Source organism: Carcharhinus amblyrhynchos, chromosome 11 (genome assembly GCF_965287045.1).
Source record: "Carcharhinus amblyrhynchos chromosome 11, sCarAmb.v2.hapA, whole genome shotgun sequence".
In the NCBI taxonomy this organism is placed as follows: Eukaryota; Metazoa; Chordata; class Chondrichthyes; order Carcharhiniformes; family Carcharhinidae; genus Carcharhinus; species Carcharhinus amblyrhynchos.
The window spans coordinates 88503768-88525541 of NC_137334.1; the positions used below are offsets into that span (position 1 = coordinate 88503768).

General features: G+C 40.5%; 1 protein-coding gene across 2 annotated transcripts; it reads left to right on the forward strand.

The window, feature by feature from the left end:
• The first annotated feature begins 1327 nt into the window (after window positions 1–1327).
• Window positions 1328–16821, forward strand: LOC145350312 (galectin-8-like). Of its 2 annotated transcripts, XM_080199521.1 has the most exons (5): window positions 1328–1501; window positions 5289–5377; window positions 11846–12053; window positions 14446–14577; window positions 16571–16821. In XM_080199521.1, exons 1-4 carry the CDS (start codon window positions 1475–1477, stop codon window positions 14563–14565), a joined length of 444 nt encoding a protein of 147 aa, XP_080055647.1. In that variant the 5' UTR covers window positions 1328–1474; the 3' UTR covers window positions 14566–14577; window positions 16571–16821. The 2 variants fall into 2 exon arrangements, with proteins under 2 accessions (XP_080055647.1, XP_080055646.1); XM_080199520.1 differs by lacking the exon at window positions 14446–14577.
• Window positions 16822–21774: the final 4953 nt, after the last annotated feature.

The following is a 21774-nucleotide window of genomic DNA, read 5'->3' on the forward strand; positions in this document are numbered from 1 at the left end:
GTGATAGCAGGATTCACTAACACTCAAAAGGGAATATTAGGATCATGGGGAAGGAGAAGGGTTAAGTGGGGCTAATTGGCTAGCTCTTTCAAAGAGGCCAGATGAATCCAGTGATCTCCTTGTTCATTGTATGTTCCTTTTAATCTCGGAGAATCAAACATTTTGTGTGAAATGTGAACACATTGTGCTAGGTACTCAAACACAGCAACTATCTGCCTTTATATGAAGGCAAAATACTATGGATGCTGGAAGCTGAAACAAAAACCAGAAAATCTGGAAAATCTCAGCAGGTCTGAGCATCTGTGGAGATAGAGTCAACATTTCGAGTCTTAGAAACTTATAAAATTCTAACAGGGTTAGACAGGGTAGATGTAGAGAGAATGTTGCTGTTCCCGATGGTGGGGGAATCCAGAAGTTGCGGTCATAGTTTGATAAGGTGTAAATCTTTAAGAACTGCGGTGAGAAGAAATTTCTTCACCCTGAGGGTGGTGAATGCGTGGAAAGTAGTTGAGGCCAAAACATTGTGTGATTTTTAAGAAGAAATTAGATATAATTGGGGCTAAAGGGAGCAAGAGAAATGGGGGCAGGCCAGATCAGGATATTGATGATCAACCATGATCAAAATGAATAGTGGAGCAAGCTTGAAGGGCCGAATGGCCTACTCTTGCTTCTAGTTTCTATGAGTCAGGATGACCCTTGGTCAGAGATATCAGAACAATCTTCCTTTTCTCTCTTATAGAAAGGCTCATCTAAGATAGGATTATTGGCAAAAAAAAATCCATCTCAATATACAGGCCAAAAACAAAATCCTCGCCTTCAATTATCTGAGAGGCCAATATTTTAGGTCATGCCTACTAGATTTGGAATTGGACAAAACTTGGGGCGAAATTCACAGGCCCAAAAAAATCAGATGGGATATTTGTTTCTGACAAATATTTGTTATAATTGGGGAAGAAACAGATAATTGAAAAAGGCAGGTGGTGGGGGTGAGGATTTCGGTTGACCGAACCCCATCAGTACAAAATGGCGGCCAGCCAGCGCGTTCCCAACGGCCGCGGATTCAAACCGGGAGGCGGGAAAAGACGGCGTCGCACGCGGCGGACGCAATCCACCAATCAGGATGAGGGCGGTAGGGGGCACGCGGTACAAAACAGTTGGCGGCAGCAGCGCGCGAGCTCCGCCCCTCGCCCCTCCCGCCGCGCGGCCCCGCCCCCTCCCTTGCGGCCCCGAGCGCGGAGCCAGTAGGGTGAACCAGTCCCATTGTCACGTGAGCGGCAAACGGTAGCTCCTTCCATGGCAGTTGGTCCCACCTGAGCCCCATTGAGCTGTTGCTGCCCATTGGAGCTGGGGAGGGGTTGGTACTCATTTGAAAACACTTCTAAGCCCTTCCCCCTAACTTCCTTCCAACAAACAAATCTGCCAAAACCCTCAACTTTCACACTGCCCTGCCTTTTTTAACAAAAAAACAGGAAGGATGAATATACTAAAGCTTCACCGCCCGGTAGGTATCTCATTTCAAAAACCTATTCTTTTATATAAAGTCTTCGTCTTCGTCTTCAACTGTCAGTTGGAGTACAATTTCAGCTGATGATTTTTGTTTAGAAAAGGCTAGTTTGCATCGTTTTGGTGGGTGTTGATTTCCTACCATTTTACGTCCCAACTCTGGTTTTGCTTGGGTCCAGCGCCCCAACTCGACTCCTCCATTCAAGGTAAGCTAACAGGTTGATGATTTCCCCATAAGGCCTCACGTTTGGTTGGTTTGGAAGTGGAGGTGATATGTCAGCAGAGGCTTGCTCGTGACCTATTTCACACACAGCAAGATCCAACCACGAGATTACGCTGTCTTCTCCTGCAAACCAGTCAAGCTTGTTTTGGTAGAGCAAGAAACTGTTTCCAATAGTAGGAGAGACGTTGACTGATGGACACAGAGGCAAGACATGAACTTTTTTTTCACACCGAAGTGTTGTTATGATCCGGTGTGAGGTCTCTGAATGGTAGCAAATCCAGTCATATCTTTTAAATAGAGATTGGATAAATATTTGGAAAGAAAAAGGAGGAGCAGGAGGAATTACTTTTGGTTATGCCACTTTTGGAATACTGTGTCCAATTCTGGCCCACACTACCAGAAGGACATGAAGGCTTTGGAGAGAGTATGAAAAAGGATGTTGCCTGGTGTGGTGGGTGTTAGCTATGAGGAGAGATTGAATAAACTGGGATGGTTCTTCCTGGAAAGACAGAGGCTGAGGGGGTGATCTGATAGAATTTTATAAACTCCTGAAGGATACGGATAGGGTGAACAATTGGAAGCTTTTTCCCAGGACAGAAATGACAATTACGAGGGGGCACAAGTCCAATGAAAGGAAGGAAAGGTTCAGTGGAGATGTGTGGAGGACATTTGTTATGCAGAGGGTGGTGGGGGCTTGGAATGCACTGCCAAATGAGATGGTTGAGGCAGACACGTTAGCAACATTTAAGGCTTATCTGAACAACATATGAACAGACGGGGATTAGAAGGCTACAGTGGTTGGTCTAGATAGGATAATGTGTTTGGGTACAGGCTTGGAGGGCCGAAGGGCTTGTTCCAGTGCTGTACTATTCTTTATTTGCATGGGATCAATTGGGTAGTTCATTCAATCAGCCAGCACAGGCATGATGAGCCAAATGGCCTCCTCCCTGAATCGTTCCAGGACTAATTAGTCCATCTCTTTTTGCTAGAATTGGTCAGGGGGAAAATGTGGCATATCAGTTTTTTGTGTTGTAGAGTCAACAGAGACCATTTTGGGGCCAGTGACTTCATCTAGTTTACAGATAACCTTACTGTCTCTGAGAAGTTAATGGTTGTTGTGTAATCAGTAAAGTTAAAGTGAAATTCTTTCTCTTTGTCAAATGATGCTGGCAGAGTCAGATCCAGAACAGACTCACATTCCGGGAATATCATTGTAGACATGACGGTATTTGACTTTGGTTCATACTTTCCACACTTACCCTTCTCGGCAATGTGGAATAGCACACCACCTCATACACCATTTTGTTTCCATCTAGACTCTAAACTAATCAAATATTGATTCAAAGACCTGTAAGATCTGCAATGTTACTTTAGTCAGCATCCACAAACATTCACTTCCTCCACTACTGATGCATAGCAGCAGCAATATGCACCATCTCTGTTAGATGCACTGCGGGGTCTCGTCAGGTGCTTTAGACATCACCATCCAACCTAACAATCACTATTATCAAGATTCTAGAAGGGAAAGGGATATGTGGAAACAACACCAGCTGGACATTCCATTCCAAACCACTCACCATCCTGACTTGGAAGTATTTCGCCGTTCCTTCACTGTTACTGGGTCAAAATCTTTAGCTGTCTCTTTAAGCTTTAGGTTGTCGGGTGTACTGATGGCCTATTGGACTGCAGTGATTCAAGAAGGCCATGAACTTCTCAAGGACAGTTAGGGATGGGCAGTAAATGTTCAGCAACATCTACATGCCATGAATGAATTGTTTTAAAATCCAATATTCGGAGTTGGAAACTATAACAAAAAGAGCATAAGGTGAAGAGAGAAGAGACCTTGCATTTATGTATCACCTATCACCACCTCAGGATGTCACAAAGTGCCTACAGCCAATGAAGTATAGACCCTGTTGTAAAGTACGAATTGCGACAGTGAAGTTACATATGAAATATGAGCAGGGGTAAACCACTCGGCCCTTCAAGCCTGCTCTGCCACTCAATATGATTAATGGGAGATCTCATTGTAACCTCAACTAAAATTCAGTCCTACGATTCTGGATGAGTCTCGAGGAAAAACTTGATTGGAGTGTTAAAATAAATGATGTTAATCAAAAAGTGCTTTGATCACATCTGCTTTGATGCATATCAAAATTGGAAGCTTCCTTGGTTAAACATTAGATGTCTTGCCTGACTTGTGGGCATGATGTGGCCTATTTTAAGATACTTTAACTGATGCAAGGTGTCTGAGGAAGGTTCAGTCATGAATCAGGAAATCCTTTTTTACTTTGCCATTCACCAAGAAAAGGCTTGAAGAGAAGTAATGTTCCCACATCAGACATCCTTTTACCTGTAACTAAAATTGTCATTTAGTGTTGGATTATTACCATTCCACATATTCACTAGATACTAGAGTTGAACTCCGATCTCAGAGGACAAATGCCATTCTCTAAATCATTGTACATGTTGCCTGTTGAAGGTGATTTCCCAATTTTATATAGGCCAAAAAAAAAATCATAATTGCTTCCTTTTTATTCAGCTCATAAATCTGAGTTAGAAACACATTTCGTAATGTGGATCCCTCCAGGGTTCCCTTTTTGTTATATAGACCATATCCAATCTTTCTACCAGCCATGGATGATATAACATTTGGCAGGCATGTCTTGGCAGCTTGATTCTATATTCCCTTGGAAAACCTTCTAGCTTTCTTGGCTCAATCTTTATTTTACTCAATCGCTAACCATGTAAGGATAATGTAAATTTAGGATGGAGAAAGATTACCTAACTAGGCATTCTAAGGAGCATCCCCTACACCTCCAAATAGCCAGCCCAGGGTAGAAATGCAGTAATTGGCATTTGTTCATCCCAGGAAATGCTTTAATTGAAAATAAACTCAAACTTACTGATGGTTCTGGTACTTGTATATCATGCAAAAGTTCTGTCGTCACAAAACTCTCCAAATTTAGAGAGATTGTCCTTTGTTATTCCAAGCATGAGGTTTGCTGCCAGATCACTTCAGCTGTATTTACAGGTTTCTTAAAAGAGACAGCTCTACAAAGTAGATCATCTTTATTTAATTGGATTTCATACACTGCATATTCAAATATGAAACATCACTATTATTTCTCATTAGTGTATAGTATATTGGATTTTAAAATTAATACTTTCAGAAAAGAAACTATTATGTAATGAGAATCATGTAATTCTTCACAACCGAAACATGCCAGTTGGCTCAGTTTTATGGCCTTGAATGAGATATCCAAAAGAGATATCTTTTGTTTCCTTTTCATATTCTACATTGACACTTTTTTACGCAACTTTCCATTTCCATGTTAATGGAATTTATGGACTCCACATCAACAGTGGTTAAGACTAGGAACGTTTTTTTTGGTGTCGCCTTCGATCTCCTGAGTCTCCTCTTTTGTTCATAGATTTTATTGTCTGTTGGGAGTTGTATGGCCCAAGGATCCCCAGAAAGATTAAATGAATTGGGCATCTATCTTGGTATTCAATTATGATTCCTACCAGTTGTTTACTTGCTATATATCTTATATTTCAGATGGTTCCTTGCACAGCAAAGTTTGATGAAGAATTGCATGAAGAGTCAATAGTAGTTATTAAAGGAAAGTTGACTGATGATCCCCTCAGGTAACATACTCAAATAAGCTGAAATTAATTTTTATTATCCAATTATGAACTTTGGCAAGCAAAGAAATCATGCATTCCTAATATTTGCACAGGGGGTGTCGTGTATTTGTTAATTTAAAAAAAAACATGGGAGTGTTGTGAACCCAAAAACGAAAACCTTATCTTTCAAGTTGGAAATTGGGCCCTCGGAGTTCAGGAACTATGGTACTCCACAGTGTCTGCGGTGTGCAGGCCACGGAATGGCCACATATCTGCAGTTTGTCTTTTTTGTGATCTTTGAGTTTTGCTCATGTGCTGGCTAGAGAATGATTGCACATGCACAGTTGGCTAGTTTTTCATTGTCAGGCAGGTGAACAGCCTTGCATACAGGTGCATTTGTTTTTTTTATTTGTTCAGCTGGAAGCCGTTTCCATGCTCCGTGCAGAAGGGAAAGAAAACCTCAAAAGTGAAACAGCATGGAAAAAGAGGTCAGCTGACCTGGAAGAAACTGCCATTCCACAAAAAGTGCCAGAAGAAGTTGGGCACAAAAGCTGCATGGAGCTGGTCCCAAAGCAAAGAAGAATGTCGAAGACGAGAGAGTGGGAGAGAAAAAGGTCCCAGGAAGCCTGGTCAAAGGACAAAGACAGGAACATTAAGCAGATCCTGCTTGTTGAAGTTAAGGAAGGAGCAGAGGAAAATACTCTGCATTAAAGAGACAGAGATATAGAGAGCAGACTTAAAACAAAGTGAGCATGAGAGAAGCCAGAAGATCCGAGAAGACAGCACGAGTTGATGATCCCTTTCTATGGACTTTGGAGCAGTGGTGTTCTGTGTTGCTGAAATCTGAGAGTGTGTGTGGAAGGTGGAGCTTGATTGCATGATATGATCAAAAGGAATGAAGATTGAAAGGAGAGCTTGAAACTCTGGAGGTGAATCCTTGCTGAAGACATTGAGAAAAGGTGCTTTGTGGGGGAGAATTCCAAGACGAGTTCTTCAAGAATATAGATTGGAAACCTTTGTGAGGAAAACAAAGTTTCAATGATACCAATTGACTCATTAGGTGAAAAGCGTCTGCAGGGTGGGCAGTAGTGGGGGGAGAGGGATTGGTTTTCTGCTTTGGTGGTGTATGTCATTTGATTTTGGAGTGTTGTGTGTCTGACCAATGTTTGCACATTAGTTTGCAAGGACTGTGTACTTACCATGAATATTAGAACAAGATATACATTTTAAATTGTGCAATTGTGAAATTCTAAGTATCTGTAAAAGGTATAGTTGAGATGAAGGAGTATGCCAAGTAATTCATTTACTTATGTTTGTATTGAAAAATCTTCAACCAACCATTTTGTCTAATAAAGTTCATTTTTCTTGTTTGATAATGTTTTATTTTGATAAAGTTCTTTAGCAGACTCTTGAATGTCTGTTCAGGTGCTGCCCTCCATGTTTTTAAACATAAAATAAAAGTTAGGATCTATGAAATTAGGCATTTGATTTCTCCAATAGTAACATTAGCTGAAATCATAACATTTTATGTAAGATTGACAGCTAGTGTGCTGAGAAATATTATAAACAGCAGAATCATCATTTAGGTGCTGATTAAAAAATTTGTCCCAAAAATCTCAGCAGCATTGTAATGTGTGAGTGAATTGTATAAGTCATGTTTGTATCTGGGAATCATTCCAGACAAATTGGGAACATTCAATTATACCACAAGTAAGGTGTGAAATACTCAGTTTTAGAATAAATGTGCAGTTTTATTGCTATTTTGCAGATGCATTTAATGAGGACTGTTGGAAGAACAAAGTGCACATTAATACATTACTTTCCTTGAGGTAGCTTCTGGCGGGAAATGGCCAGCGTCTTGAACAATACGCCAAATTAAGATAAAATTAGGAGAAATAATTCCCAAACCATTTTTAACAATTTATGGTTTTCAATTTTATGTTTCACATTTGTAAAAATTGTGCTGTGTAAGTATATATTACAACCGAGATTCCTTTTCTTCATGACTAACCAACTCTTCAAACCTTTTAAGTTCCATCTTGCTATTCCAGTCTTCATGCCAGCATCACAAATAAAAATGCACATATTTCTTTATTTCTAAAATTGTTCTTGCAGCTGCCTTTTCTGTTTCCCTCCCTCTCTCTGTTCTTGAACTTTGCTAGCTTTCCACCCCTTCCATTTCTATGCCTCATCAGTTTCATCCTTACCTGCTGAAACTCAATTTTTATATAACAGCAAACTCTTGTTCCTTTAACTTTAGTAACCTTAGTTCCTTTTGTAAAACAACACAATCAAGTTTGTGAGACACAATCTCCCCTTCACAAAACCATGCTGCCTATCGCTAATAAGCCTATTGTCTTTTGGGTGTGAGTTTTTTGAGGAAGTGACAAGAAAAAATGACCAGGGCATAGCAGTGGGAATTGTATACATGGACTTTAGTAAAGCTTTCGATAAGGTGCCTCGTGGCAGGCTGAAAACTGGCTTGGGCATAGGAAGCAAAGAGGAGTGGTGGAAAGGTACTTTTCTAACTGGACGTCTGTGCCAAGAGGTGTTCCATAAGGATCTGTGTTAGGGCCTCTGATTGTAATATATATAAATGACTTGGTGGAAAATGTAAGTGGTCTGACTAGTAAATTTGCAGGTGATACAAAAATTGGGGAGGTAGCGGATAGTGAGGAGGATTGTCAGAGGATACAGCAGGATTTAAATCAGCTGGAGACCTGGGCCAAAAGATGGCAGATGGAATTTAACTCGGACAAATGTGAGGTGGTGCAGTTTGGAAGGTCTGCTGCAGAAGGAAAGCATACAGTAAGTAGTAGACCCGTTATAAATATTAGCATACTGAGGGATCTAGGCTTGCATATCCACAATTCCCTGAAATCGGCAACTCAAGTGGACAAGGTGTCAAGAATGCATATGACATGCTGGCTTTCATCAGTTGGGACGTTGGGAAGTAGAAAATCATGTTGCAGCTGTATAAGACTTTGGTTAGGCTACATTTGGAGTATTGTGTACAATTCTGTTCGCCACACTACCAGAAGGATGTTGATACATTGGGAAGGATGCAGAAGAGATTCACCAGGATGTTGCTTGGTTTGAAGAAATCAAGGTTGAACAAACCTGGGTTGTTTTCATTGGAGCATTGGAGGATGAGGGGGGACCTGATAGTGGTTTACATGATTATGACAGGCTTGGCTAGAGTGGACAGCCAGAGTCTTTTTCCCAGGGTTGAAGGGTCAATTACTCAGAGGTATAGGTTGGATGTGAGAGGGGCAAAGTTTAAAAGAGATGTAAGGGGCAAATTTTTCCACCAGGAGAGGTGAATGCCTGGAATGTGCCACTGGAGGAGATGATAGAAGTAGATTCTATAACAACATTCAAGAGGCATCTGGATAGATACATGAATAGGCAGGGAATAGAAGGATATGGGCCATGTAGAAGCAAGAAAATATTAATTTGAGAGGCACATGTTGGCACAGACTTGTTAGGTTTGTTCCTGTGCTTTACTGTTCTTTGTTCTCATCCTCAAAGAACTCAATCAAGTTTGTGAGACACAACCTCCCCACTACCTATAGCTAAGAAGCCTATTCTCTTCCAGATGTGAGTACATCCTGTCTGTAAGAATCTACTCTCCAATCCTCTGGTACCTCACCTGTGGCTAAAAAGGATACAAAGATTTTGGCCAAGGCCTCAGCAATTTCTTTCCTCACCTCTCAGTATTCTGGGATAGACCCTATCCGGCTCTGGGGACTTGTCCACCTTAATGTTTTTCAAAAACTCCAATATCTCAACATGTCCTAGAATGTCAACATCCTACTTTCTACACTCACCATCCACCACTTCCTTTTGTGAATACTGATACAAAGTACATTAAGGACCCATTTCATCTGGCTCCACTCGCAAATTCCCTCCACTGTCCTTAAGTGAACCAACCCTTTCCTTAGCTACCCTCTTCCTCCTTTGTATAAAAACGCTTGGGATTCTCCTTAATCCTGTCTGCCAAGGATATTTCATGGCCCTCTATGGACCTCCTAAGTTCTTGTTTAAGCTCTTTCTTGCTATCTTTGTACTCGTCAAGAGCCTCATCCATTTTCAATTTCCTGAAATTTATGCATGCCCCCTTTTTCTTTTTCATTAAGCTCATAACCTCTCTTGTCATCCAGGGTTCCCGAAGCAGTCGCTACCAGTCTATGTTCTCTAGCTCTTTTCTGATACTGTTGTAATTAGCCTTCCCCCAGTTTAGTACTTTCACTCTGCGACTACTTTTATCCTTTTCTACAAGTATCTTGAAACTTATACAATTATGATTATTGTTCCCAAAATGGTCCCCCACTGAGACATCAATTACCTGTTTGGGCTTATTTCTTAGAACCAGGCCTAAGATAGCCTCTTCCTGAGTTGGACTATCTACATATTGCCTCAGGAAGTATTCTTGGACAACTGAACAAACTCTGCCCTTTCCAAGCCCCTGGCACTAAAGGAATCCCAGTCAATGTTGTGGAAGTTAAAATCGCCCATCACAACAACCCTGTTGTGTTTACACCTTCCTGTAATCTGCTGACATATCAATTCTTCCATTTCACACTGGCTGTTGGGATGGCTGTAGTACAGCCCCAACAATGTGATTGTACCACTCCTGTTCCTGAGTTCTACCCATATGGCCTCACTGCATGATCCCACTAAGGTGTGAGGACCCCCTGTATAGCTGTGACATTCTCCCTAATCAGCAGAGCAACACCCACACCTCTTTTGTCACCATCACTACCTCCTGAAGCACCTAAATCCTGGAATGCTAAGCTGCCAATTCTGCCTTCTTTCATTCAAGTCTCCATAGTTGCCACAACATCATAATTCCATGTAGTAATTCAACCTTTAAGTTCATCCACCTTATATGTCATACTCCTTGTGTTAAAGTAAACACACCAGACTATCTGTCTGGTCATATTTTGTACATTCTCCTTGTGATTTATTTCTATTAGCCTTACTGGATACATTCACCGAGTTCTGCGCAGTCTCTGTACTCCGTACTGTAGCCTTTTTTGATTTTTGTCTTTGGCTTCTCTGCCTTCCGCTGCCTTTTGTTTCTGTCCCCACTTTATTTTCCTCTGACTTCCTGCATTGGTCCCCATTCCCTGCCCCATATAGTGTCAGCTTAATTGTTAAGTTTAAAATCTTTATTTTCACCCCCTTCCAGTTTCACCTAAGCTCTGCAACTTCTTGCAGCCTCCTTCAGTCCTCTGGTTCTGGGTGCTATATTCACTCCACCATTGGTGCCATTGGGTCTGAATCCACCTTTTTTTTAGTAAACTTAATTAAATGTTTCTATGTGTTGAATTGTTTTGTTTTGGGCCAATACTGGATGAGCTGAAATTTCCTCCAATTAATTATTAGAAAAACTGAAGCTATTGCTTTCAGCTCTCACACTAAACTTTTATTACTTAGCTACCAGCCCTGACCCCCCCCACTCCCCCTCTCTCTCTCTCTCCTTCACAGCAGTCTGAGACTAAATCAAGCTGCTCACAATCTTGGTTTCATATTTGACCCCAAGAAAAGCTACTGACCAGATATTTACACTGTCATTAATATCACTCCTTTCCATCTTTGTAACATCACCAGATTTCGCCAATCGCTCAGCTCATTTGCTGCTAAAATTCTCATTCATGTCTTTATTAATCTTGGACTTGACTAGTCTGACACACTAGCTGGTTTCCTAAATTCTACTCTCTGTAAACTTGAGGACATCTGAAGTCCTGCTGCTCGTGCCTTAACTCGCAACACATCCCATTCACTTTCACCCCGGTCAAGCAATGTCTTGATTTTAAAATTCCCTTCCTTGTTTTCAAATCCCTACACAGCTTCACCCCTTCCTATCTCTGTAATTGCCTCCATCCTCATAACCCTCAGCGATATCTGCACTCATCTATATCTGGCTTCTTGCAGATCCCTGGTTTTGTTGCCCTATCATTGATAGCCATACTCTAAGCTCTAGAATACCCTCGCCTTCCCCACAACCCTCACTCCTTTATCTCTCATTCCTCCTTTAAGGCAATCCTTAAAACCTACCTCTTTTGGTCATCTGACTGAATAAATATCTCCCCATGTGACTTGGTGTCATGTTTATAAGGCTCTTGTGAAGCACCTTAGGCAGTTTTATTGTTTCAGAGATACTATGCAAATATAAGTTGGTGCTGTTTATTCCCGATCAATATTCTGCATTTGTTTTAATAAAATGATCAGGCATCAAATGTAACCTATTGTGGGAAGGATGAGAACTATTGAGGCTCAGTTAAGCATGTGATATAAGTTCTGATGTTTAGTTTCACTATTCCACAACATTTGATATGAAGAAGCTGTTCAGTTTTCCATGTCCATGGAATGTTTGGCAAGGCCACCAATTTGTAATGCTACTAACTATGTATCTGCCGGTCACTGACATCAGTATTTCCATTGCTTTGTCATCACTAACACTTAGGGATATCTTTTCTTTAGATTCGATGTTAACTTTCAAAGGGGTGACCATCCTGATGCAGACATTTTATTCCATTTTAATCCCCGTTTTAAAGAGGATCTTGAAAAAGTGGTATTTAATTCTCGGGGACCAGATGGCTGGGGATTCCAGGGTGAGAAGTATGAAAAGGTTGCTTCCAGAAATTCTCCATTTAAGCTGGTGTTCATGGTGTGGAATAACTCTTTCCAGGTATTGTCTTACCAATCTTTTCAAAAATCTGTGATTTGTTTGACAAGGAGAATTAAAAATCTTAATGCGAATGATAGGTTATAATCTGAAATAATAATTTGTTTTTTAATTGCCTATTCCTTAAACTGTTAATATTTCTCCAAATGCAGCAAAGCTTATAAATGTGACTTGTGTTATGTTTGACTTGTTTGCCATTCATGTTCTCAAGGGATGCTAAAGTTGTAAATGACACTTCTCCCTTTAACACCCAGATCATAACCCCATACATTTATATGCAGCATGGCGTGGTGGAGTACCAATATGTAACATTCAGAATGGTAGGATATGGATTTATGCTGACAATCTCTTGCATCATTTTGGGCGGCATGGTGGCACAGTGGTTAGCACTGCTGCCTCACAGCACCAGAGATCTGGGTTCAATTCTGGACTTGGGTCACTGTCTGTGTGGAGTTTGCACATTCTCCCTGTGTCAGCGTGGGTTTCTGCCCACAGTCCAAAGATGTGCAGGTTAGGTAGATTGGCCATACTAAATTGCCCCTTAGTGTCAGGAGGAATTAGCAGAGTAAGTACTTGAAGTTATGGGGATAGGGCCTGGGTGGGATTGTTTTCGCTGCAGACTTGATGGACCGAATGGCCTCCTGCACTGAATAGGTTTCTATGATTTTACCTCTGATCATCTCATTGTGTGGAATTCCTAAGCATAGTCCAGATACTTAGGCACAGGGTGCTATGTCATTTTAGGTTCTTTCAATACTTTGAAATTGTTATAGCGCTTTCATATAATCAACAAGACACCCAGAAATTACTTTCAGAACTGATATTGATCTAAATGAGGCAGCAGAAACTAAAAATGCATCCACTTCCTTCTATTCACACTGTGTGAAATAAACTGACTTGTTATAAAATGTGTAGCTGTTTAATGTCTTTTGTTAAGGTGCTTAATTTGTATAGTTGCATACAATATTCGCTTATGTGATTAAGGGAATGTTAGTGATGTGGTAAAAAGCTGATCACATTTCAGTGATAGAGCAATAATTGCAGATAAATAGATCACATTTGCTGCTCAGGTAGCCTTAATGGCCTGCCCCAATATAGTTCTGCTGAAATTTGGGTAGAATGTTCTGCTGTTGCTGGTGAGCTTGGATGTGGAAAGGGCATGTAATTAGGTGGGGTGGTGGCACACTTCACCATGGCACCTTCCCTTCTCCCCCAGAATTAAGTCTTGGCTGGGTAGGCTCATGGTCAGTCTTCCCACCGCACCATTAATTGAATCCCCTAAGTAGTCAAATGATGACCACTTAAAGGCCTCATCCCAGCACCTCTGGAATTAACCCAGTGGCAGGCAGGCCTGTCACCATGCGGCATTCATGACAGGTGGGCCGCTTGTCACGAGGGGGATGGGTAGATTTCCTCGATCAAAGGTAATCAGTACCTGATTGAGGGACTGGATGTTGGAAGAGGCACACCCCGTCTTTGATTCTGACCAATTATGCCTCCTCTTCCCCACACCCCCGTATCCCATAACTCCCATTCTCCCACATTACTTACTTGTAGCCTGGGTCCTCCACAATCCTGGGCCTCCAGGATGGTGTCCTTTCGACAGCAGTCATGGCTTGAGCTGTGGAGTGCAACAACTGCCGGCCTCTGATTTTCTGACAACTCTCACTAGGTGCGATCCCCACCCCAGCTGGTTGTGAACTTGGATGATTCCAGAGGATGACCCACCAATGACCTTGCCACTGCCTGATTGTGATTCAGTGGGCCTTCCAGAAACAAGACACTGTGGGTCTCTTGCTGGCTCTCCAGCCAGCAGACGAGACCCTGAATGCCACAGCAAGCTACAAATGCTGGAAATCTGGTGTAAAAACAAAAATTCCTGGAAATAAATGGAAGCTCAGTCAACATCCAAAAAAAAATACAACTTATAATTCTACAAGTTTGTGACCTTGGTTAAATTGGTATCTCTGAAGCAATGTGTGCTATTCCTGAACATTATTGCCAAAATTCTTCTAAATCTAAATATATCCATTGAACTTTAATCCCTGCAATATGGGTGGGCATAGTAGTATTTGCAGGTTATAGCACTGGGACCCTTCACTAAGTTGTATCAGCAGCAGTAACTTTTTATTTCCTGACACCAGGTTAAAGTACAACAGGCTTATTTGGTAGCACGAGCTTTCGGAGTGTTGCCCCTTCAAGTGAGTCAACGCTCCGAAAGTTTGTGCTACCAAATAAACCTGTTGGACTTTAACCTGGTGTTGTGAGACTACTTACTGTGCCCGCCCCTGTCCAATGCCGGCAACTCCACATTGTTATTTCCTGTAATGCTGTATCAGACATACCATTTGTTGGCCCTTTTGTTTTGAAAATTAATTATCATCTACATTCACAGGTATCTGTGAATGGTAGGCATATCCTTGACTACCCACACCGATTAGAAGATTGGAAGCCAGATACTGTTACAGTTTTTGGAGATATACAAGTCGAGAGTATTGACGTTCTTAAACTTTGAGGCTAAAAAGAGGTAAATATAACTTGCAATGTGATCCCATGAGTGCTAATTGAAAGATGCAAAGGAAGGTTTAAGGGGTATTGTGGATTACAGAACTAGTTAGTGCTGGCTGTTTAATTTATGAACATTGAAAATGCGAGTGAATATAAAAGTGATGAAATGAATGGGTTATTCTCTGTAAACCACTGATTCACATACAAGTTACAGATCTTTACAAGCTTTGCCCTTGAGGGAGGGGTTAGAATTTATTCTTGGAATGATTTCAAATAACTGACCTTGGTGGTATTCATGCCTACTTACCCACAAGATTTACCAACCTTTACCAACAATGTAAAACAGGCGATAGCAGATCAGCTGCCCTGAAATTTAGAGGTGGAGATCAGGAGGGGCTTTGTAAAGTAAGCAATCTAACATCGCTCACTTTACACTATTGAATTAATTTAAAATGACCCCCATCTCTCTGTTTGAGCATTGCATCCACAAGTTTGGACAAGACCCTGTCCAGGAAATGAGCTCTCCAAATGTATGGCTGAGATATAAAGAGCGGGATTGCACTCCACAGCTAGACTTAATGTCTGCACTAGTTAAGTGACTGTTAAACAAATCTGCATTATCAAAAGTACACTGCCGCTGGCCAGATTTGTTATGGGAGCATTACTGCAGAAGTGGTGAAAGGCTGCTCCCAGCTGGCAAAATGAGGAATTTTGCATAGAGATTTCATCCAAAAGTTTTATATTCCTGGAACCAGAAGCACAAAACTTAGCTGAATACAAACAAATAGTCTCCATTTCATGTTTTTTTGTAAATATGTTTAAAGAATTTAAAATATATATTTGAAGGGGAATCTTTTTTCACATTATACCACAACTAGTCAGATACATTGACCTGAACAGGTGCCAGAGTGTGGTGACTAGGGGAATTTCAGGGTAATTTCATTGTAGTGTAATAATCCTTACTTATGACTAATAAATAAACTTTAAACAAGCAATATCTAACTTTTGTAGAATCCCCTACTAGGGCATAGGCCATTAAATTCTACTTTTAGTCTTAATTTATTCCATCATCAATCATCTTCCACATATGCATTTAATTTATTGTCCTGCTATTAACCTCTGCATTTATAACTAATTATTATACTGGAATTAAACACTTCATTTATAATTAATTTATCATTTATTATACTAGCATTAAACTGCATTTATATTGTGCTACAAATTATTATGCTACAATTAAATACTTCATTTATAATTTGATATGCTGCAATTAAACACTTCATTTATAATTAATTAGTTTGTAATTTATTACACTGGAATTAAATGCTGCATTTACATTCAGTTTATTCTACCATCATTAATATTGTGCCATGTACACCCAATCTATGATGCTACTATTAACTTCAGTATAAATACTGAATTCATCACAGTACCATTAATCTCTACAGCTGATCCCGATATGGCAGAGGAACCCCCACATGCCAAAAAGGGAGGAGTCTGATATGACATAAGATAGGCAGGGAATTGTGGTCTATCCTGTCAAAGTTTCCTACCCAAACAAAGAAGCAGTTGGCAATTTCAGGAAATTCTGGGCTTGCACTCATACCAAATTATTACACCATCATTAATCTCTTGCATGCATACTGAATATATTCCACTTATACCATCCAACTCTGCAGGTATAGCCATTTTATTACCATCAGCAATTTCATGCTCGATCACTCAATTTACTACAATGCAATTAACCCCAACATTTATACTCAATTTATCACCATTGGTGTTAAACTGTGGATGTGTATCCATTATTACAATAGCATTAAACTTGTGCACATATATCTAATTATCTTACTGTCATTAAACTCTGCATGTATTTGCGATTGATCACACCAATTAACCATCATATTTATCCTGAATTTATTATGTTGTCCTTAATTTGTGCATGTATATGCAAATTATTGCTTTGGTGTTAATTTCATCATGTAAATTTTTTCCCCAAATGCTTTCTCCTCTAGCTGGTGAAGGAACAGAATGAAACCTCAGAAGCAAAGTTGAATTACACATCGAGAGTTAAAATAGCAATTTCCAGCTTCTGTATTTCGTCCTGTCTATATTTGAAAAATTTGTTAATTTGTGTGATGACTTTAGATTTTGTTTCAAACAATGCTGATATTGATCCCCTATGCACATAGGGGAATAAAAATGTGCCGTGTGTTGTGTAAGAATTATTTCTGTATAACTTCATTGTTCAGTCTATATTATTTTCAGCTAGACTATTAAAATAATACTCTTTTTAACACATCAGTGGTGTTCACTGCATTTTAGTTTAAGGTATTGTTTCCAAATCAAATACTTAAAAATCACAAGAGGGATATTCGCAAATTTAAAAAAGTAACCAGCAACTGAATTGACCCTTAAAAAAAAAGGGTAAAAATAGAAGTGTTCTGATGGAACATTTACAAAATTTTTTTCACAAAGAAACGCAACCAAAAGCAAACTGGAAAGTGGCTAATGTTTTAATATGTTATGGCGTGAATTATGGAAGAAATTACTGTAGGTCCGTGAGGTCAGCATCCGTAATGAAATAAATGTGAGTCTGTTACAAAGAAAGTGATTCAAGCAACCTGGCAAGAGAGCAGACAATATATCTCAGCCAAAGTTGGTTCATAAAAGGCAGATCATGCCAAATAGTCTTAGTGGAATTCTCTGAGGGAATGTGGCTGACTTGCTGTATCTTGCCTTTTTTTTTGAAAAAAAATCTTTTGCAAGAGACTTACGACTAAAGTGAAAGTTCCAAAACTCAAGGAGGAAATCATAAAATTAAATGATAAATGGGCTGGATATTTTGATGTGGGTATGCCGGCGTTGGACTGGCGTAAACACAGTAAAAAGTCTGACAACACCAGGTTTTAGTCCAACCTATTTATTTGATAATATACTCACTAGCTTTCGGGGTTACCCCCTTCGTCAGGTGACGAAGGGGGTAACCCCAAAAGCTAGTGAGTATATTATCAAATAAATAGGTTGGACTAAAACCTGGTGTTGTCAGACTTTTTACTGGATATTTTGAAGCATACTGTAGGTAACAATTAAACAGTTCTAACTGATGGATCCCCTCAGGCACCCACCCTGAGACTCTTACCATGTGTCATGTGCTTATTAACAGTTTCAGTGAGGTTCTTTTACTGTGTGAATGATACCAAGCAGTGTGGCAAAGCAGAATTTTACAAAGAGGGTGCTATTTTTCAAAGAGTAGCATCTTGGATTCCTAGGAATTTCATAGTAACTTCACTGCAGTGTTGATGTAAGCCTTACTTGTGACTAACAAATGCATGCAATATTGAGACCTCTGTATTAATATTCTAAGTAGAAACAAACAGAAGGCATTTTTTTGTTGAGGTTTTAAAAGTTGTTACGTTGGCAGCCAGCAACTACAATGTAAAATGTACATCTGGAGGCTGTGGAATATGGTTAAATGCAAACTATTACTCTTGGATGTTATATCCAAATTTGATCAACCTATTTCAAAACCGAAGAGCCTCAGAAATGTTTAAAATCAATGCACAAATTATAGCTCTCAGGCATTGATTATGAACGCAGATTTTATCGCATTGCCCCCACAGTGGAAATTCAGTGGCCAAGCAGTCAGAATGGCCACCGCCACCTTCCACAGGTTCAACCACAACCTACTCTTTAGATAGGTGAGAAGGACACAGCTATAGAAGGCACTGGCGGCATTCTTTAGATTGGGCACAATTGTAATTTTAACCTGAGGTTGTGGTTTACCTGTCAGGCCAAATCGGAAGAGACCCAGAAAGGTAATTGTTTTTCATTTTTTGTCAGACCACAACGAGCAGGAATATTCCTCCAAATTTCACAAGAAAAGCATGGGGCCTTCCCTTACCTGTGCTGCTCTCGACATCTCCCAGTCCCCTCACAGCCTGTGCAAATGAGACCTGGGAGTTTAAGTGCCTTTGGATTTCATGTTGTGGAGGATCCAGTGGCTTGCCATCTCCCTGCTGTCTCTGTTCCAATGACTGCTGGATCGCAGTTAAGATAGGCTCTAATAACTTCATAAAGGGCTTAAAACATCACCAAGCGCCTTGCGATAGGAGATCTACTAGGATGTTTAAATAATTCATTGTAAAGAGAGAAAGCTAAATAAACACATTGAGGGAGAAAGAACTTGAAATGTTAGGCTGATCAGTTAGATGAGGAAAAATAGACTTGGCTCATAGGAGTACAAACACTGGCATGAACCAATTGGGCCAAATGGCCTGTCTCTGTGATTTAAACTCTACAACATTCCACCACTGATTTTAAGTCAATGGTTCTACTTCTTTTTGTCTGCTCCATATTTTTGCATAAAGCATTAAGTTTTTTAATGCTTACTGTTGCTAAGTTATAGTCTATTTCTGACAATGTCACATTAAATTTGGAGTGTTTAAGGTGTTTGATCACACGTGTAGGGTGTAAGTGCACTCTCATTAATTTGCAAGTACAAAGCTAAACAGCTGCCCCAGAATACAAAATGTAGAATAAAATATTCAAATTCAGAGCGCAGTAGGACTACTGAAGTGTAACCAATTGCAAATTAAATAAGTATTGCTCTAGCAGAAGCTTTATGCATATTGTGAATTCAAATATGTTTAACTAACTAATAATGGTTCAAAGAATTTTAGATTCAGTGCCAAGTTTTAAACATCACAGTAATAAAAGTGAATTATGAAATAGTCAATTAAGTTGTTGCTGCGTAGATGGCATGGTGCCAAAACTTTGGGCCACTGATTGGTAAGTGTGCATACAGAGAGGACAAGTAGGAGATAGGAATCACACATGTACATTTCCCAGATGATGGTTACAGAGTGGAATTGGCATGCATGACATGGGAATTTAAAAAGAAATAGAGACTTGCATTTATATAGCACCTTTCACAGCCCCAGGGCATCCCAAAGTACACTACAGCCCATAAAGTACTTTAAAATGTAGTCACTGTTATAATGTAGGAAAAGTGACAGCCAATTTGTGCAAGGCTCCACAAGTTGTGATAATGACTTGGTGATCTGTTTTAATCATGTTTGTGGTGCTGGGGATTTAGTGCTCCATTGCTCAAGTTGCTGCAATTGTTACGATCTCCATAGAGACCAGTAACCTTTTAAAATAAATGCATTTCCCAGTGACCGACACAACCAAAGGATAAAATAAGTAAAGTTTCATGACTTTTACTGTTTAAAAAAAACTAAATTAATATAGACCAAACATTACTTAACAGGTAACGAATGTACCAAACTAAAGAAAGGGTACTAAGCACTAAAGAACTAATATAATGATGAGTATATCGGATTTAATGGGATTGAGGATTATAGATAGGCCTGGTAAGTAGGGATATGATTGGCGCAATTTGTGGGCCAAAGGGCCTGTTTGTGCTGTAGTGTTCTATGTTCTATAATCGAAATATGTCTTGTAACCTTTTTTGCTGTGCACTGCACTTCTTGCAGATGTATTACAAGGCTAACTCCAAAGTTACTCCTTGTTCTCAACCGTTGTGTGCTGGGTCAAAACTTCCAATGTCCTTCCAAAGTTGTTCCATTCAGCCTGACTCTTTTAGACCCGCAAGGCCCATTTCAGCAACTTCTTTTTCCTTAAATCTTCAAAGGTCCCATACGTTCTATCCTTTTCCTTTCAAACAGAACACAAATCCCAACAAGAATCCTGATTGTTAACACACAAATAGTCCTCTTCACAGCGGCAGTTATTCTGTCTCTCTCCCCACAGCAATATGGCTCACCTCTTGTTTCTCACAAAGCGGCTTCCCAGGTGTGAAAATGGTCACTTGATTTTTCAGTAGGTTTCTATTTGAATTTCTTCACCATGGTAACCAGATCACATGAGCCTACATCTGGGTGGACGTGTTTTAGTATATCCTCACCATCTCCTTTTCCAGAAAGTTCCACATAAGAACTAGGAGTAGGAGTAGGCCATTTGGCCTCACAAGCCTGCTGAGCCATTCAATAAAATCATGGCTGATCTTTTCATGTTCTCAGCTCCTGTTACCCTCCCACTCACCAGAACTCTTAATCACTTTACTGTTCAAAAACCTATATTTGCCTTAAAAATGAGGTAGCCTCAACTGCTTCACTGGGCAGGGAATTCCACAGATTCACAATCCTTTGGGTGAAGAAGTTCCTCCACAACTCAGTCCTAAATCTGCTCCTCCTTACTTTGAGTCCATGCTCCCTAGTTTTGGTTTCACCCGTCAGTGGAAACAACCTCCCTCCCTCCTATCAAATCAATTTCCTTCAGAATCCTTTATGTTTCTATAAGAACATAAGAAATAGGAGCAGGAGTAGGCCATCCAGCCCTTCGAGCCTGCCCCGCCATTCAATAAGATCATGGCTGATCTGTCGCTGCTCAGTTCCACTTTCCCGCCCTCTCCCCATAACCCTTAATCCCCTCTCCTATCAAAAACCCATCAACCCGCGTCTTAAAAATATTTAGCGAGGCAGCCTCCACCACTTCAACGGGCAGGGAATTCCAGAGATTCACCACCCTTTGAGTGAAGAAGTTCCTCCTCAACTCCGTTCTAAACCGCCCCCCTTTTATCTTGAGGATGTGCCCCCTAGTCCTATTGTCTTTTTTGAGTGGGAAGAGTCTTTCCACCTCTATCCTATCCATCCCATTCATCATCTTATACGTCTCAATGAGATCTCCTCTCATTCTTCTAAACTCTAACGAGTACAAGCCCAGTTTATTCAGCCTCTCCTCATAGCTCAACCCCCTCAACTCCGGTATCAGCCTAGTAAACCTCCTCTGCACTCCCTCCAAGGCCAAAATATCTTTGCGCAGGTGCGGCGCCCAAAAATGCACACAGTACTCCAGTTGCGGCCTCACCAATGCCCTATACAGCTGCAGCAAGACCTCCCTACTTTTATATTCAATCCCCTTCGCTATGAAGGCCAGCATCCCATTCGCCTTCCTGACCACCTGCTGCACCTGCAAGCTGGGTTTTTGCGACTCATGCACAAGGACTCCGAGGTCCCTCTGCACCGTCGCCTGCTGCAGTTTTTCGCCTTGTAAGTAATAGTCCTTCCTACCATTCTTCCTACCAAAGTGGACCACCTCACACTTGCCAACATTAAATTCCATTTGCCATTTCCTGGCCCATAAGATCCCCCCTAATTCTTGTAAATTCCAGTGAGCATAGCCCAATGAGTGTTCC